The 16724-nt window shown below is 37.0% G+C and overlaps 1 protein-coding gene across 2 annotated transcripts in view; it reads right to left on the bottom strand.

Moving 5' to 3' along the window:
- Nucleotides 1-16724, bottom strand: part of DEPDC1B (DEP domain containing 1B) — a 95868-nt gene that overhangs the window by 50268 nt on the left and 28876 nt on the right. For both annotated transcript variants that reach the window (XM_032280248.1, XM_032280255.1), the window contains exons 3-5: nucleotides 6418-6553; nucleotides 1834-1961; nucleotides 1065-1195 (exon numbers count right to left, since the gene is read on the bottom strand). In XM_032280248.1, the coding sequence (XP_032136139.1) occupies nucleotides 1065-1195; nucleotides 1834-1961; nucleotides 6418-6553 (395 nt within the window). The remainder of the gene's footprint in view (nucleotides 1-1064; nucleotides 1196-1833; nucleotides 1962-6417; nucleotides 6554-16724) is intronic.

Raw genomic sequence — 16724 nt, 5'->3', positions numbered from 1 at the left:
AACTTAATTTTATATTGTTATAATTGTTTATAAAATATTGGTTATAAAATATTGTTTATAACCTAACAATTCATAAAGTCATCACAAACTTGTTTGTCTTTCATTGTTCTCCATTCCTCACACAGGGACTATAAAAGGAGGAGAAGTGTTTGAGGTTTGAAGATAGGTTCTGCTCCTGTCAGGAAACGTGGCCTAGAAAAACCTCTTCCCCTCTCACCACTGCTCAGGCTATTCTGCTACATTCTGTCTGCTTCCCAGGAGCCTCTAGCCCTAAATTTAATCATATTTTTAAAAACTCAAAAAGTATTATGCCATCTTCCCACATCCAAAGGTCATCAAGTTCCAGCCAATTCCCAGCATCAAGGGTTTGCACTAAAGGAAGAACAAATCAATGAGCCCATCCAAATCCGGTCTAATCCTTTAAATCCACAGGAAGATTTAAAATTAGTGTGGGGACTGTGACCCACTATAGGTGCCCTAACCACATTTTTACAAATCAAAAACCAGGTTAGGTGGCTGTTATATGGTTCTTTTTTTCCTGGGTTTTATTGTTTTTTTTTTTTTTTTTTTTTTTTTCTGATTTGTAAACTGGCCTAGTGTGGGAAATATAAAAAAATTAAAGCAACATCAACATTTAAAAAACTATCTTATTAAAAAGAACCAAGACTATCCCAGAGAATCTAACACAAAGACAACAAAACAAAAATCTAAGTGAGAACTCTACGTGCAATCAGACCCCAGGACCCACCTGAAAACTGACTCAGGCTCTTAGTTACATCTTGAATGTAATCACTTCTCAGGGATTTTTCCCAGAACCCCTTAAGGCCCAAGGTGACTAACAACACACTAGCTTCCGGATGGATTGTGCTGAGGCTTTCATTCCTATATATTCATTCTATGATATTCCCTTAATCCAAACAATTTGTTAAAAGGTATTAGAAAGGATATATGTAATGAAGGAACAAACTTATTCAGGGTTTAGGGAAAGGTCAAACAGGAGCTGACGGACCTATGCAGCCAATATATTATGTCAATAAGAAACAAAATGATACTTATGCACTTACTTGACTTGTCATCAAGAATAACAACTCCCTGCTTGCTAACACTATATACATTATGGATGATGAACTTTGAATTGACAAGTTTGATGTCTAAAACTTCTTCTAAGGAATCCAGGCCAAGAATCTTCTGTAAACTAAAAGATAAGTAATTATGTTAATTAGTTCTTTCTTTAAGATTACATTTACTCAAAAGCCTGGTACTACAAAAGATCAGTCTTTAGAATGCTTTATTTTCATGAATTTTATCCAATCTTTATGAGGCAAAAAGGGTAGAAATAGTACAATAAAACAAATGTAAAAAAATATCCTTTTGCTACTAACATTTTGCTTCACAGATTTAGTAACACACCAAATAACAAGAAAGTAATTTTGTAAGTAAAAATACTACAACACAAAAACTAACTTATCCACTAAGAAACCACTATTAGCATATCTTCATGAGAAAGAAAATTTTGCTGTATGACTGTCAACTTTATACATATAGTACATCAATAACTAAGAGACCACATTTTCTATTATGTGTTTTATTACACTTAAGATGTCAGTGTTACTAGAAAGCATAAGAGCTTTTAAACTCCTAATTTAACTACTAAATAAATAGAAAGAGATAATCTCCAGAATTCAGTTAAATTATGTTTGCTAAGCACAACTGCAAATAATGCAAAGTTGAGATTTTTATATATAATTTCAGAAAATTAAGTAAGCAGAGAGTGAGGAAGTAGCAAAACAGGAAACAATATCTCTAAAATTTCTCAATATCAAATGTACATACTATGATAACGTCATAGACTTCCATATCTCTTCCACATTGGCCTCTGTTAGTTGTCTGCGGTGAACAAGACGGCAAGCTGGTACCTCTCCAATAGCAATACTGTGACGCTTGTACCACATCTCAGAATTCTAACGGAGGGAGGATGCAAGAGGGAGGGAAGGGAGAAAGGGTAGAAAGAGAGAGAATAAATATTTCAATATAAAGTGGTGTGATTTTATGAGAAATGTCTTTGATTTGGTTACTTGAAATTTGATTTAAAATAATAATTAGAAATATAAATTAACTTTCTTTGCATAGATCTCAGAGAAGTAAAGAACGATTCTTAAGACTAGGTCACATTATAAATGAATATTCATGAATTACAAAAGAGCTATGGCAATAAGTATGGCATTAACTAGCTAATTTTTCCTGTGGACATTTCAACTAATCTGTGAAATAGCAGTGAAATAAAATTTTATTAATTCCAAATTAAGGAATACATATGTAAATTCACACACTATACAGATTGAGGATTGTTGAAAATAAAATTAAAATGTATTACTTTTGAGAATTGTCTTTTTTTGTAAGAAAATACAAGTGTAATGTTCAAAAGCAGCCCCCAAATCTTAGTCATCTGCAAGAGGCTCCACAAGGACAGCTGAAGATGGCAAAAGGAAGAGAAGTTTTTTTTTGTTGTTTTTTTGTTTGTTTGTTTTTTAAGCATTCCCTCAATCTTGGTAGTCTTCTACTGGGGATATTTTTTAAGGAAAAAATGTGAAAAAAAGAGGCAGTCAATTCTACAATGAGCTTCTGTTTTCCAAGACTAGAATAATCTACCTTTGTTCATATATTTGGTCAGGAGCCATTCTACAATATTCCATGCCCTAACCTTCTTACCCTCAACTGGCAATAATAACAAAGTTTAGGAGGAAAAGACAAAGAAGAAGGGTAATAAATTATAGAACATACGAGAAAAGGGGATTACAGGGAGTTTTAACAGAAATCTGCTCAATCTGAACATGCAACAGCTGCCATATACAATTGACCCTTTATATCTGTGGGTTCTGCAACTGTGGATTCAACCAACCACAGACTGAAAATCTTTGAGGGGCCAGATTAATAGAAAAGAAAAGGGAGAAGAATCAAATAGATGCAATAAAAACAATAAAGGGGATATCACCACTGATAACACAGAAATACAAACTACCATCAGAGATTACTACAAACAACTCTATGCACATAAACCAGTAAACCTGGAAGAAATGGATAAATTCCTGGACACTTGCACCCTCCCAAGCCTAAACCAGGAAGAAGTTGAAACCTTGAATACACGAATAACAAAGTCTGAAGTCGAGGCAGCAATTAGTCTACCAACCAAAAAAAGTCCAGGTCCAGATGGGTTCACAGCTGAATTCTACTAGATGTACAAAGAGGAGCTGGCACCATTCCTTCTGAAACTCTTCCAAACAATTCAAAAAGAGGGAATCCTTTCCAAATCATTTTATGAGACCAACATCATCCTGACACCAAAATGCGGCAGAGATTCAACAAAAAAAGAAAACTTCAGGCCAATATCCATGATGAACATAGATGCAAAAATCTTCAATAAAATACTGGCAAATCAATTGCAACAACACATCAAAAAGCGTAGCCATCACGAACAAGTAGGCTTCATTCCAGGGATGCAAGCCTGGTTCAACAGACACTAGTCTATAAATGTAATCCACCACATAAACAGAACCAAAGACAAAAACCACATCATTATCTCAAAAGATACAGAGAAGGTCTTCAACAAAATTCAACAGCACTTTATGCTAAAAACTCTGAATAAACTAGGTAACAAAGGAACATATCTCAAAACAATAAAAGCTTTTTATGACAAAACTACAGCCAATATCATTCTGAATGGGCAAAACCTGGGAACATTACCTTTGAAATCCAGCACTAGACAAGGATGCCCTCTCTCACCACTCCTATTCAATATAGTATTGGAGGTTCTAACCAGAGAAATTAGGCAAGAAAAAAAAAAAATGAAGGGTATTCAATTAGGAAAAGAGGCAGTCAAATTGTCTCTATTTGCAGATGACATGATTGTATATTTACGAGACCCTATCAGCTCAGCCCAAAATTGCCTTAAACTGATAAAGCAACTTCAGCAAAGTCTCAGGATATAAAATCAATATGCAGAAATCACAAGCATTTCTATACACCAAAAAAAGACTAACAGAGAGCCAAATCATGAGCAAACTCCCATTCACAATTGCTACAGAGAGAATAAAATATCTAGGAATACAACTAACAAAGGATGTAAAGGACCTTTTCAAGGAGAACTACAAACCACTGATCAAGGAAATAAAAGAGGACACAAACAGATGGAAAAACGTTCATGCTCATGGTTAGGAAGAATCAATATTGTGGAAATGGCCATACTGCCAAAAGAAATTTATAGATTCAACGCTATCCACATCAAGCTTCCAATGACCTTCTTCACAAAACTGGAAAAAACCACCTTAGACTTCATATGGAACCAAAAGAGAGCCCGCATAGCCAAGACAATCCCAAGCAAAAAGAACAAAGCTGGAGACATCATGCTACCTGATTTCAAACTATACTACAAGGCTACAGTAATCAAAACAGCATGGTACTGGTACCAAAACAGAGATACAGACCAATGGAACAGAACAGAGGCCCTGGAGGCAACGCCACACATCTACAACCACCTGTTCTTTGACAAACCTGACAAAAACAAGCAATGGAGAAAAGATCCCCTGTTTAATAAATGGTGTTGGGAAAACTGGCTAGCCATGTGCAGAAAGCAGAAACTGGACCCCTTCCTGACACTCTACACTAAAATTAACTCCAGATGGATTAAAGCCTTAAACATAAGACCTAACACCATAAAAATCCTAGAAGAAAACCTAGGCAAAACCATTCAGGACATAGGCATAGGCAAGGGCTTCATGTCTAAAACACCAAAAGCATTGGCAACAAAAGCTAAAATTGACAAATGGGACCTAATTAAACTCAACAGCTTCTGTACAGCCAAAGAAACAATCATTAGAGTGAACTGGCAACCAACAGAATGGGAAAAGATTTTTGCAATCTACCCATCTGACAAAGGGCTAATATCCAGAATCTGCAAAGAACTAAAACAAATTTATAAGAAAAAAACAAACAAACCCATCAAAAAGTGGGCGAAGGACATGAACAGACATTTTTCAAAAGAAGACATATATGAGGCCAAAAAACATATGAAAACAATGCTCATCATCACTGGTCATTAGAGAAATGCAAATCAAAACCACATTGAGATACCACCTTATGCCAGTTAGAATGGCGATCATTCAAAAATGTGGAGACAACAGATGCTGGAAAGGATGTGGAGAAATAGGAACACTTTTACACTTTTGGTGGGAGTGTAAATTAGGTCAACCATTGTGGAAGACAGTGTGGCGCTTCCTCAAGGACCCAGAAATAGAAATTACATTTGACCCAGCAATCCCATTACTGGGTATATACCCAAAGGATTACAAAGCATTCTATTATAAAGACACATGTACACGTATGTTCATAGCAGCACTGTTTACAATAGCAAAGACCTGGAACCAACCCAAATGCCCACCGACGATAGACTGGACAAGGAAAATAACCACATATACACCATGGAATACTATGCATCCATAAAAAATGATGAATTTGTGTCCTTTGTAGGCACATGTACCCCAGAACCTAAAGTATAATATTTAAAATAAAAATAAAAATAAAAAATTCAGGGGGAAAAAAATGGATGGTCGCATCTCTACTGAACATGTAGGCTTTTTTTCTTGTCATTATTCCCTGACCCAAGGGTCCCCAACCCACAGTCCACAGATGGTATCGGTCCATAGCCTATAAGGAACTAGGCCGCAAAGCAGGAGGTGAGCACCTGGCAAGTGAGTGAAGCTTCATCTGTATTTACAGCTATTCTCTGTTGTTTACATAATGCCTCAGTTCCACCACCTGTCAGATCAGCTACAGCTTTAGATTCTCATAGGAGTGTGAACCCTTTTGTTAACTGTGAATGTAGGAAATCTAAGTTGTGTGCTCCTTATGAGAATCTAATGCCTGATGATCTGTCACTGTCTCCCATCATCCCCAGATGGGACCATTTAGTTGCAGGAAAACAAGCTTAGGGCTCCCACTGATTCTACATTATGGTGAGTTGTATAATAATCTCATTATATGTTACAATGTAATCAAAATAGAAATAAAATATACAATAAATGTAATGCACTTGAATCATCCCAAAACCACCCCCACCCGATCCCACCAGCCCTGGTCCATGGAAAAACTGTCTTCCACGAAACCCATCCCTGGTGCCAAAAAGGTTGGGGACTGCTGCCCTAAACAATACAGTACAATAACAATTTACATACTAGACTGAAAAACTACAAGAGCCAGTCTTTCTGTGTTACTGGTCTCTCAGCTGCTGGCAGGTATAATTTTGTTTTAAACTACCTTCAAACTATTATTCATAAAGGACCACAAAAAGACAGACAAAGTCTAGGAGTTCATGTATGAATCTCCCTGCTGCCAGCCCTCAGGTCTTTCAGTCATGGCACTTACCATCACAACTGGCCTCACTGGGATGTTCTCTTGTGAAGTGCCTGGTGGGGGATCATTCCATTCTGGAAATTTAATAACATCCTTTTGGTATGGGAGCTTCTTTGGATATGGCTTCAGGGGTGAAGAAGGAGGAAATCTAAAACCCAAGAAGAAATTCTCTATTACTGCAGTCAGTGGGAGACACAGATATTTTAATGATGGTCTCCACTTTTATGTCCCTGAAAATTTATACAATAGTTACAAATTCAGATAATAAATGAGCTCATACTTAATCAAATTATTACACGTGGTTAATTGTACTCAACAATAACATGGCTTTCTTTATAATATTCATTCATTATGCCCATCAAATAACATGTATGGAGAAAAACAGGAACTGAATATGTGATAAATTTTAAAATAAATAAACAAATCTTGTTCTCTCATCATGTGATTGATGTCCATGATCAAAGATGTTCTTAATGATATGCTAGGCTAAGCCATTTTTTTCACTCAGCTAAAATCCTTACTGCCTCCTAACTCCAGCCAAAATTTATACATGGTAAGCTGTATATAGAAATTATTTACAGAGAAATCCTCAGTAATACTTGCTAAGGAAGAAATATATTAACACAAAAACCATTTGGCCTAATATTCACTTTTATTACTATTTCTAATAAAGATTAATCTTTTTTTCCATTGAATATCTAGCACTTCACACTGAGATTGGAGCTTCAGTCTAGAAACCCATCTCGGAAGGAGCTAGAAAGTGGCAGAGTCCTTATTCTGCACTTCTACACTCTCCGCTGTTCCTAGCCTTCCTGTATATCAACAGTATCACTCCTTGGATTAATACCTAAAAGTCTGCATAAATTTTAATTTTTTAAAACTACTCTACACCATACCTGATAAAGAAGAGAAAGGTAATTGAATACATATTTTTTACAGATAATCTTTTTCTGTAGGCTTGTTAGAAAAGGATACAATGCATTACATTGTACTGCAAAAGCAATGTAAGAATTCTAGTTCTTAATGTTGATATAAAAGGCAGTAGGTTGTTGACTTTTATTTTGATTTTTTATTTACTTAAGCCAAAATAACAGCTTAAAAATCTTGTCCATGTTATTCATAGAAAAAAAATTATCCAAATAACTAAATACGTTATCTCAAAGCAAATGCAAAAATAAAGAATTTTAAAATGTCTATAATGTTCAAGGGAAGTTTGAGAATCACAAACAAGAGTATTGAAGGAAACAGAATGTGTCACCTCAAAATACTCCTCTTTGACATAATTCTTTGGAGCTAAAGACCATTTGAAGCAAATACAGAAAAGTACTCTGTCTTTCCTCTGCTTTCTTAAAAGGAGGACAATTATTAATACAAAGACAAAAGGTCTTTCTATCTTTCCCTCTTTCCTGCCTCAAAACAGCATGTAAATTCTCCTTTACAACATTTATCAGCTTAGAGACTGCACCAGAGGCATCTGAGCAGACTTTATTAGTTTCCCCATAAATTTACCTTCCCACACCTTTCTGCCTTTGGAAGCCTTAATCTGCTTTCATGTGTCCTGATGCTTCTCTAAAATTTATTGCTCTTTGTTGAAGACCTTATATAAGCCGGGACTCTAAGCCACTGCTTCTAGTTACTTTTCTCCCACGAGATGTGCACTGCACACATTAACAAATTTGCTTGTCAATGGGGAAAGGATTCCCTATTTAATAATAGTGTTGGGAAAACTGGCTAGCCATGTGCAGAGAGCAGAAACTGGACTCCTCCTTGACACCTTACACTAAAATTAACTCCAGTTGGATTAAAGACTTAAACATAAGATCTAACACCATAAAAACCCTAGAAGAAAACCTAGACAAAACTATCCAGGACATAGGCATAGGCAAGGACTTCATGACTAAAACACGAAAAGCATTGGTAACAAAAGCCAAAACAGACAAATGTGACCTAATTAAACTCTAGAGCTTCTGCACAGCAAAAGAAACAATCATTAGAGTGAACCAGCAACCAACAGAATGGGAAAAAATTTCTGCAATCTACCCATCTAACAAGGGGCTAATATCCAGAATCTACAAAGAACTAAAACAGATTTACAAGAAAACAAACAAACCCATCCAAAAGTGGACGAAGGGCACGAACAGACGCTTCAAAAGAAGACATATATGAGGCCAGCAAACATGAAAAAAGGCTCATCATCACTGGTCATTAGAGAAATGCAAATCAAAACCACACTGAGATACCATCTCATGCCAATTAGAATGGTGATCATTAAAAAATCTGGAGACAACAGATGCTGGAGAGGATGTGGAGATACAGGAAGACTTTTACACTGTTGGTGGGAGTGTAAATTCGTTCAACCATTGTGGAAGACAGTATGGTGATTCCTCAAGGACCTAGAAATAGAACTTTTATTTGACCCAGCAATCCCACTACTGGGTATATATCCAAAGGATTATAAACTGTTCTATTATAAGGATACATGCACACGAATGTTCACTGTGGCACTGTTTACAATAGCAAAGACTTGGAATCAATCCAAACGCCCATCGATGATAGACTGGACAAGGAAAATATCCACATATACACCACAGAATACTATGCAGCCATAAAAAATGATGAGTTTGTGTCCTTTGTAGGGACATGGACGAATCTGGAAACCATCATTCTCAGCAAACTGATCCAAGAACAGAAAATCAAAACACCGCATGTTCTCACTCATAGGTGGGTGTTGAACAATAAGAACACATGGACATAGGGAGGGGAGCATCACACACTGGGGTCCGTTGGAGGGGGGGCTAGGGGAGGGACAGCAGGGGGTGGGGTTGTTGGGGAGGGATAACATGGGGAGAAATGCCAGATATAGGTGACAGGGGGACGGAAGCAGCAAACCACCTTGCCATGTATGTACCTATACAACAATCCTGTGTGATCTGCACATGTACCCCAGAACCTAAAGTACAATAAAAAAAAAAAAAACCTGATATAGAATTACTATAAAAAAATAAGAAACATAATAAACTGATTCTAAAATTTATATGGAAATGCAAAGGCCCAAAAATAAGACATTCTTAAAAAAGAAAAACAAAGGGAAGTGACTTCTCCTATCGGATATCAAGGCTAACCTAATAGGGTAATACCAATGGCGGAGACCATAGTTTCTCAAGCTCCACATTATTGACACTTGGGGCTGAATAGTTCTTTGTTGTGGGGAGCTGTCCTGTGCTCTGGGGGATGCTGCTAAGTGCAAAGCATTCCTGGCCTCTACTCACCGGTTGTTAGTAGCACCCTACACACAAAACGCACATCTGTTGTGACAACCAAATATTTCTCTAGACATTGCCAAATGTCTTCTGCAAAATGGCCCCCAGTTGCAAATCACGGGCCTAGACACTGAGAATTCAAAACAAATAAACTCTTCTGTTTAAAAACATGATTTATAATAGAGCAGACATTACAGATGAATGGGAAAGTATGGACTGTTCAATAAATTGTACTGAGCCAACTGTTTATCCACTTGGGAAAAATGAAATTTCATCCCTGTTCAGCCTGCCACATTTCCAAAGGTGTTTACAATCACAACTCCCAACCATATGCTCTTTTGCAATATGATCTTGCCACTACTGTATCAAGAGGCAGAGCGTCTCTCTACCATCTCAAGTCTAGATGAGCCCCCTCTAATTGTTGTGATAAATACAATAAGGCAGAAGCACCAGCCTAACTGATTAGAACTCTCTTCATGCCTGTTGAAACTCTCATTCTTGTATAACTCATTATTATGAAGCTCCCTCTTGGAAACCAGCCATCATATAAGAAGTATGACTACCATGATACCACCATGTTGTGAAATGCCTAAGGAAGAGGAAGAAGCCCTAGAGAACGAGATACTGCAAGGAAAGAAACTGATTACCCATATCCAGGTAAAGGAGCACCAAAATTCCATATCTTCAAATAAACAAATATTCCTGGAGGTGGATTCTCCAGCCTTAGCAGCCCCAGGTGATGCCCACCTAAGCAACCTTCTAAAATTCCTGATTCACACAATTATATAAAAATTACAATAGGCCAGGCGCAGTGGCTCACACTTATAATCCCAGCACTTTGGGAGGCTGAGGCGGGTGGACTGCCTGAAGTCAGGAATTCAAGACCAGCCTGGCCAACATTGTGAAACCCCGTTTCTACTAAAAATACAAAAATTAGCTGAGCATAGTGGTGCATGCCTATAACTCCAGTTACTCGGGAGGAAGAGACAAGAGAATTGCTTGAACCCAGGAGGCGGAGGTTGCAGTGAGCTGAGATATTGCACTACTGCACTACAGCCTGGGTGACAGAGTGAGACTCCGTCTCAAAACCAAACAAATAAACAAACTACAGTAGTTGTTTCAAACCACTAAGTTTGGCATAGTTTTATTACACAACAACAACAGAAAACTAGAACAGAAATTTGTGGCATCTGCAACACGACCGAAGAGTGAAATGGATGCATGAAGGGCCTCAGAAGGCCTTTTTAAGAGAGGCTGAAAGAACAGTAGGGAAGTTGTTATGGAACAGTATGGAAGGTGGAGAAAAAAATCTGTGTTGCACAGTGGCATAAATTTTAGTAAAATTGTCACCTGCAGTAATAGGAAAACTAGGAAAGGTGGATCTGGCTAACAAATTTCCCAGGATGAATGATGAAAATGACAACTGGTTTCTTTTATAACAGCTGCAATAACTAGGTGTGGATTGTGCCAACTTAAGAATGATTAGGTGGATAAATTTGAAAAGAGGAGCTCTATTTCTCATAAAGGGTTGCAGCCTGTAGACTGGCCATCCTACAGGTTGGGAAGCAAAGCCTCTAGCAGCAGCTGAGAGCAAGCACTTTGAGGGAAGGGTAAAGAACAGGAATTTATGCTGAGCAAGGTGGCCAAATATGCATACTTAATAAGCTAAAGGAAGAGTGATGAATATTTATGAAAAAAGAAATATATGCACATGGCAATTGAGCTTCATGCACCTTTAATGGGTTGCATGTTCAAAAAATGGTGGCATTAGCACAATCTGAGGATGGAGTTTTCAGCCACCGATGTCAAAAGATAAAGCAGAGGACACAAAAATCATCACTAAGTATCCTCCACCCGTCAGCCAAAACGGATCTCGAGATAGTGGTCGGTTTTTAGCAAGGGATGTATTGTAAAACTGCAAAAAAAAAAAAAAGTAGATAGAGTTTAGTCACAGCCTCAGATGATTGGCTTAAGATGATAAAGCAATGAGTCGTCTGTTTCTTGTTTTCTGGAGCTGGTTTCTGCTTACTCCTTAGGAAGGAAATCTGGTTAAAGGTTGCTAAGGAAGGACCATATTGAGGCTTGTCTGACCTCCTATCCCATCATGGCTAGAAACTCAGTCTTTAAGGTTTCCTTTTTGTAGAATGCTTTTATTCATTTATTCAGTAAGTTTAGGGGAGGCAGGTATATTTGGTTACATGAGTAAGTTATTTAGTGATGATTTCTGAGATTTTGGTGCACCCATCACCTGAGCATTGTACACTGTAACCAATTTACAGTCTTTAATCCTTTACCACCCTCCCACCCATTCTCCAAGTCCCCAGAGTCCACTGTATCATTCTTATGCCTTTGTATCCTCATAGCCCAGCTCCTACTTATGAGTGAGGACACACTTTACAATCCTGAGTTACTTCACTTAGAATAATGGTCTCCAATTTCATCCAGATTGTTGCAAATATCATCATGTTGTTCCTTTTTATGGCAGAGTAGTATTCCATGGTGTAGGTATATATGTATATACACACATACACATATATATGTATACGTATATGTGTGTGTGTATACATATAAACACACATCGCATTTTCTTTATCCATTCATTGATTAATGGGCATTTGGGCTGGTTCCATATTTTTGCAACTGCAAATTGTGCTACCATAAGCATGTGTGTAAGTGTCTTTTTGGTATAATGACTTCTTTTCCTCTGGGTAGATACTCAGTCATGGGATTGCTGGATCAAATGGTAGATTTAAGTTCTTAATCTCCATACTGTTTTCCATAGTCATACTAGTTTACATTCCCACCAGCAGTGTAAATGTGTTGCTTTTTCACCACATCCATGCCAACATCTATTTTTTTTTTTTTTTATGGCCATTCTTGCAGGAGGAAGGCAGTATCACGTTGTGGTTTTGATAAGCATTTCTCTAATCATTAGCAATGTTGACAATTTTTTCATATGTGTTTTGGCCATTCACGTATCTTTTTTTGAGAATTGTCTACTCAAGTCCCTAGCCCACCTTTTGATGGGATTGTTTGTTTTTTTTCTTGCTGATTTGTTTGAGTTGCTTGTAGATTTGTTTGAGTTGCTTGCAGGTTGTAGATATTAGTCCTTTGTCGGGTGCATAGTTTTCGAACATTTTTCTCCCACTTGGTGGTTTGGTTGTTTACTCTGCTAATTATTTCTTTTGCTATATAGAAGCTTTTTAGTTTAATTAAGTCACACATATTTATCTGTTTAACTTTGTTTTTGGTGAATTTGCTTTTATGTTCTTAGTCATGAAGTCTGCCTAAGCCAATATCTAGAAGGGTTTTTCTGACGTTATCTTCTACGATTTTTATTATGTCAGGTCTTAAATTTAACTCTTTAATCCATCTTGAGTTGATTTTTGCATAAGGTGAGAGATGAGGATCCAGTTTCATTCTCCTACATGGGGCTTGCCAATTATCCCAGCACCATTTGTTGAATAGAGGGTCCTTTCCCCACTTCATGTTTTTCTTTGCTTTGTTGAACATCAGCTGGCTGTAAGTATTTTGCTTTATTTCTGGGTTCTCTATTCTGTTCCATGGCTCTACGTGCCTATTTTTATACCAGTACCATGTTGTTCTGGTGACTATAGCTTGAAGTCAGATAATGTAATACTTCCAGATTTGTTCTTTTGGCTTAGTCTTGCTTTCACTATGGGGCTCTCACCAATTTGGATGCCTTTATTTCTTTACCTTGTCCGACTGCTTTAGCTAGGCCTTCCAGTACTATGTTGAAGAGAAGTGGTGAAAGTGAGCATCCTTGTCTTTTTCCAGTTTTCAGGGGGAAGACTTTCAACTTTTCCCTGTTCAGTACAGTGTTAGCTGTGGGTATTCATAGATGGCTTCTATTACCTTAAGGTATGTCCCCTCTAGGCTGATTTTGCTGAGAATTTTAATCATAAAGCAATACTGGATTTTGTCAAATGTGTTTTCTGTGTCTATTGAGATTATTGTGATTTTTGTTTTTAATTCTGTTCATGTGGTGTATCACATTTATTGACTTGCAGATGTTAAACCATCCCTGTGTCCCTAGTATGAAACCCAATTGATCATGGTGGTTTATTTTTTTGGTATGCTGTTGGATTTGGTTAGCTAGTATTTTTTTGAGGTTTTTTTTATTTAATCTATGTTCATAAGGAATATTGGTCTGTAGTTTTATTTTTTTATGTCCTTTCCTGGTTTGGTATCAGGGTAGTATATGGCCTCATAGAATGATTTAAGGAAGATTCCCTCTTTCCCTGTATTTTGAAATAGTGTCAATAGGATTGGTACCAATTCTTCTTTGAATGTCTGATAGAATTCAGCTGTGAATCCACCTGGTCCCGGACTTGTTGCAGGCAATATTTTCTTACCATTTCAATCTCGCTGTTTGTTATTGGTCTGTTCAGAGTTTCTATTTCTTCCTGGTTTAGTCTCTTGGACTAAAACAGAAATTTATGCTTCTCCTCTAGGTTTCTAGGTTGTGCACATTAAGGTGTTTCTAGCAGCCTTGAATGATCTTTTGTATTTCTGTGACATCAGTTGTAATATCTCCCCTTTTGTTGCTAATTGAGCTTATGTGGATCCTCTCTCTTTTCTTGGTTAATCTCACTAATAGTCTATTGATTTTATTTATCTTTTCAAAGAACCAGCTTTTTGTTTCTTTTATCATTTGTATTTTTTTGTTTCAATTTCATTTAGTTCTGCTCTGATCTTTGTTATTTCTTTTCATATGCTAGGTTTGGGTTTGTTCTTGAGGTATCACCTTAGATTGTCTATTTGTGCTCTTTCAGATTTTTGTATGTAGGCATTCAATGCTATGAACTTTCCTCTTAGTACTGCTTTTGCGGTATTCCAGAAGTTTTGATAGGTTGTGTCACTATCATAGCTCAGTTCAAAGAATTTAATTTCCATCTTGATTTCATTATTGACCCAACAATCATCCAGAAGCAGGTTATTTAACTTCCATGTCTTTGCATGGCTTTGAGGGTTCCTTTTGGAGTTGATTTCCAATTTTATTCCCCTGTGGTCTAAGACAGTACTTGAGATAATTTCCATTTGCTTAATTGAGACTTGCTTTGTGGCCTATCATATGGTCTATCTTGGAGAATGTTCCATGTGCTGATGAATAGAATGTATATTGTGGACTTATTAGATAGAAAGTTCTATAAATATCTGTTAAGTCCATTTGTCCTAGAGTATAGTTTAAGTTCATTGTTTCTTTGCTGACTTTGTCTTGATGATTTGTTTAGTGCTGCCAGTGGAGTACTAACGTCCCCCACTATATTAGTCTGTTGTCACAGTGCTATAAAAACTGCCAGAGACCAGGTAATTTATAAAGAAAAGAGGTTTCATTGACTCATAGTTCTGCATTGCTGGAGAGGTCTCAGGAAACTTGCAATCAAGGCAGAAGGGGAAGCAAACAAGTCCTTCTTCACAAGGTGGCAGGAGAGAAACAGCAAGAAAGAGCAGGAAAAACTGCCTCATAAAACCATCAGATCTCGTGAGAACTCACTACTGTGAAAACAGCATGAGGAAAACTGCCCTCAGGATCCAATCACCTACCACCTGGTACCTCCCTTGACACATGGGGATTGTAGGGATTTCAACTCTAGATGAGATTTAGGTGGGAACACCAAGCCAAACCGTGTCACCTACTATTGGTTGACACTGTGTTGCTGTCTATCTCATTTCTTAGGTCTAGTAGCAATAGTTTTATAAATTTGAAAGTTCCAGTATTAGGTACATATATGTATAATATATATATTTAATAATGTGATATTTTTCTGTTGGACCAGTCCTTTTATCATTATATAATGTCCCTCTTTGTCTTTTTTAACTATTGTTGCTTTAAAGTCTGTTTTGTCTGATGTAAAAACAGCTACTCCTGCTTGCTTTTGGTATCCTTTTGCATGGAATATCTTTCTCCACCCATTTGCCTTTAGTTTATGTGAGTCCTTATGTGTTAGGTGAGTTTCTTGAAGATAGCAGACACTTGGTTGGTGAATTTTTATCCATTCTGCCACATTCTGTATCTGTTAAGTGGAGCATTCAGGCCGTTAATGTTCAATGTTAGTATTGAGAAGTAAGGTAATAATCTATTCATTGTGCTAATTCTTGCCTGAATACCTTGTTGTGTGTGGTTTGTTTTTGGTTTTTTTTTTTTTTTTTCATTGTTTTATAGGTCCTGTGAGATTCATGCTTTAAAGAGGTTCTATTTTGGTATATTACATGCATTTGTTTCAGGAGTTAGAGCTCCTTTCAGCAGTTCTTACAGTAGCTTGGTAGCAGCAAATTCTCTCAGCATTTGTCTTAAAAAGACTATCTTTGTTTCACTTATGAAGCTTAGTTTGACTGGATACAAAATTCTTGGCAGATAATTGTTTTGTTTAAGGAGGTTAAAGAGAGAGCCCCAATCCCTTCTAGCTTGCAGGGTTTCTGCTAAGAAATCTCCTGTTAGTCCAATAGGTTTTCCTTAATAAGTTACCTGGGCCTTTTGCCTCACAGTTCTTAAGATTCCTTCCTTCATCTTGACTTTAGATAATCTGATGACTCTGTGCCTAGGTGATGATATTTTTGTGATGAATTTCCCGGGTATTCTTTGAGCTTCTTGTATTTGGATGTCTAGATGTCTAGCAAGGCCAGGGAAGTTTTCCTCATTTATTCTTTCAAATATGTTTTCCAAACTTTTAGATTTCTCTTCTTCCTCAGGAACAGCAGTTATTCTTAGGTTTGGTCGTTTAGCATAATCGCAAACTTCTTTGAGGCTTTGTTCATTTATTAAATTCTTTTTTCTTTGTCTTTGCTGGACTGGGTTAATTCAAAAGCCTTGTCTTCAAGCTCTGAAGTTCTTTCTTCTACTTGTTTGACTCTATCACTGAGACTTTCCAGTGAATTTTGCATTTCTCTAAGTTTTTCCTTTATTTCCAGAAGTTGTAATTGTTTTTTATTTATGTTATCTGTTTCTCTGGAGATTATTCCACCCATATCCTGTATTCTTTTTTTTTCCTTTAAGTTAGATTTCACCTTTCTCTGGTGCCTACATGAGAAGCTTAA

Source organism: Sapajus apella, unplaced genomic scaffold (assembly GCF_009761245.1).
Source record: "Sapajus apella isolate SASKATOON/1434 unplaced genomic scaffold, GSC_monkey_1.0 scaffold1, whole genome shotgun sequence".
Classification (NCBI taxonomy): Eukaryota; Metazoa; Chordata; class Mammalia; order Primates; family Cebidae; genus Sapajus; species Sapajus apella.
The sequence above is the reverse complement of the archived record's forward strand: the minus strand, read 5'-3'. Positions and strand labels throughout refer to the sequence as shown.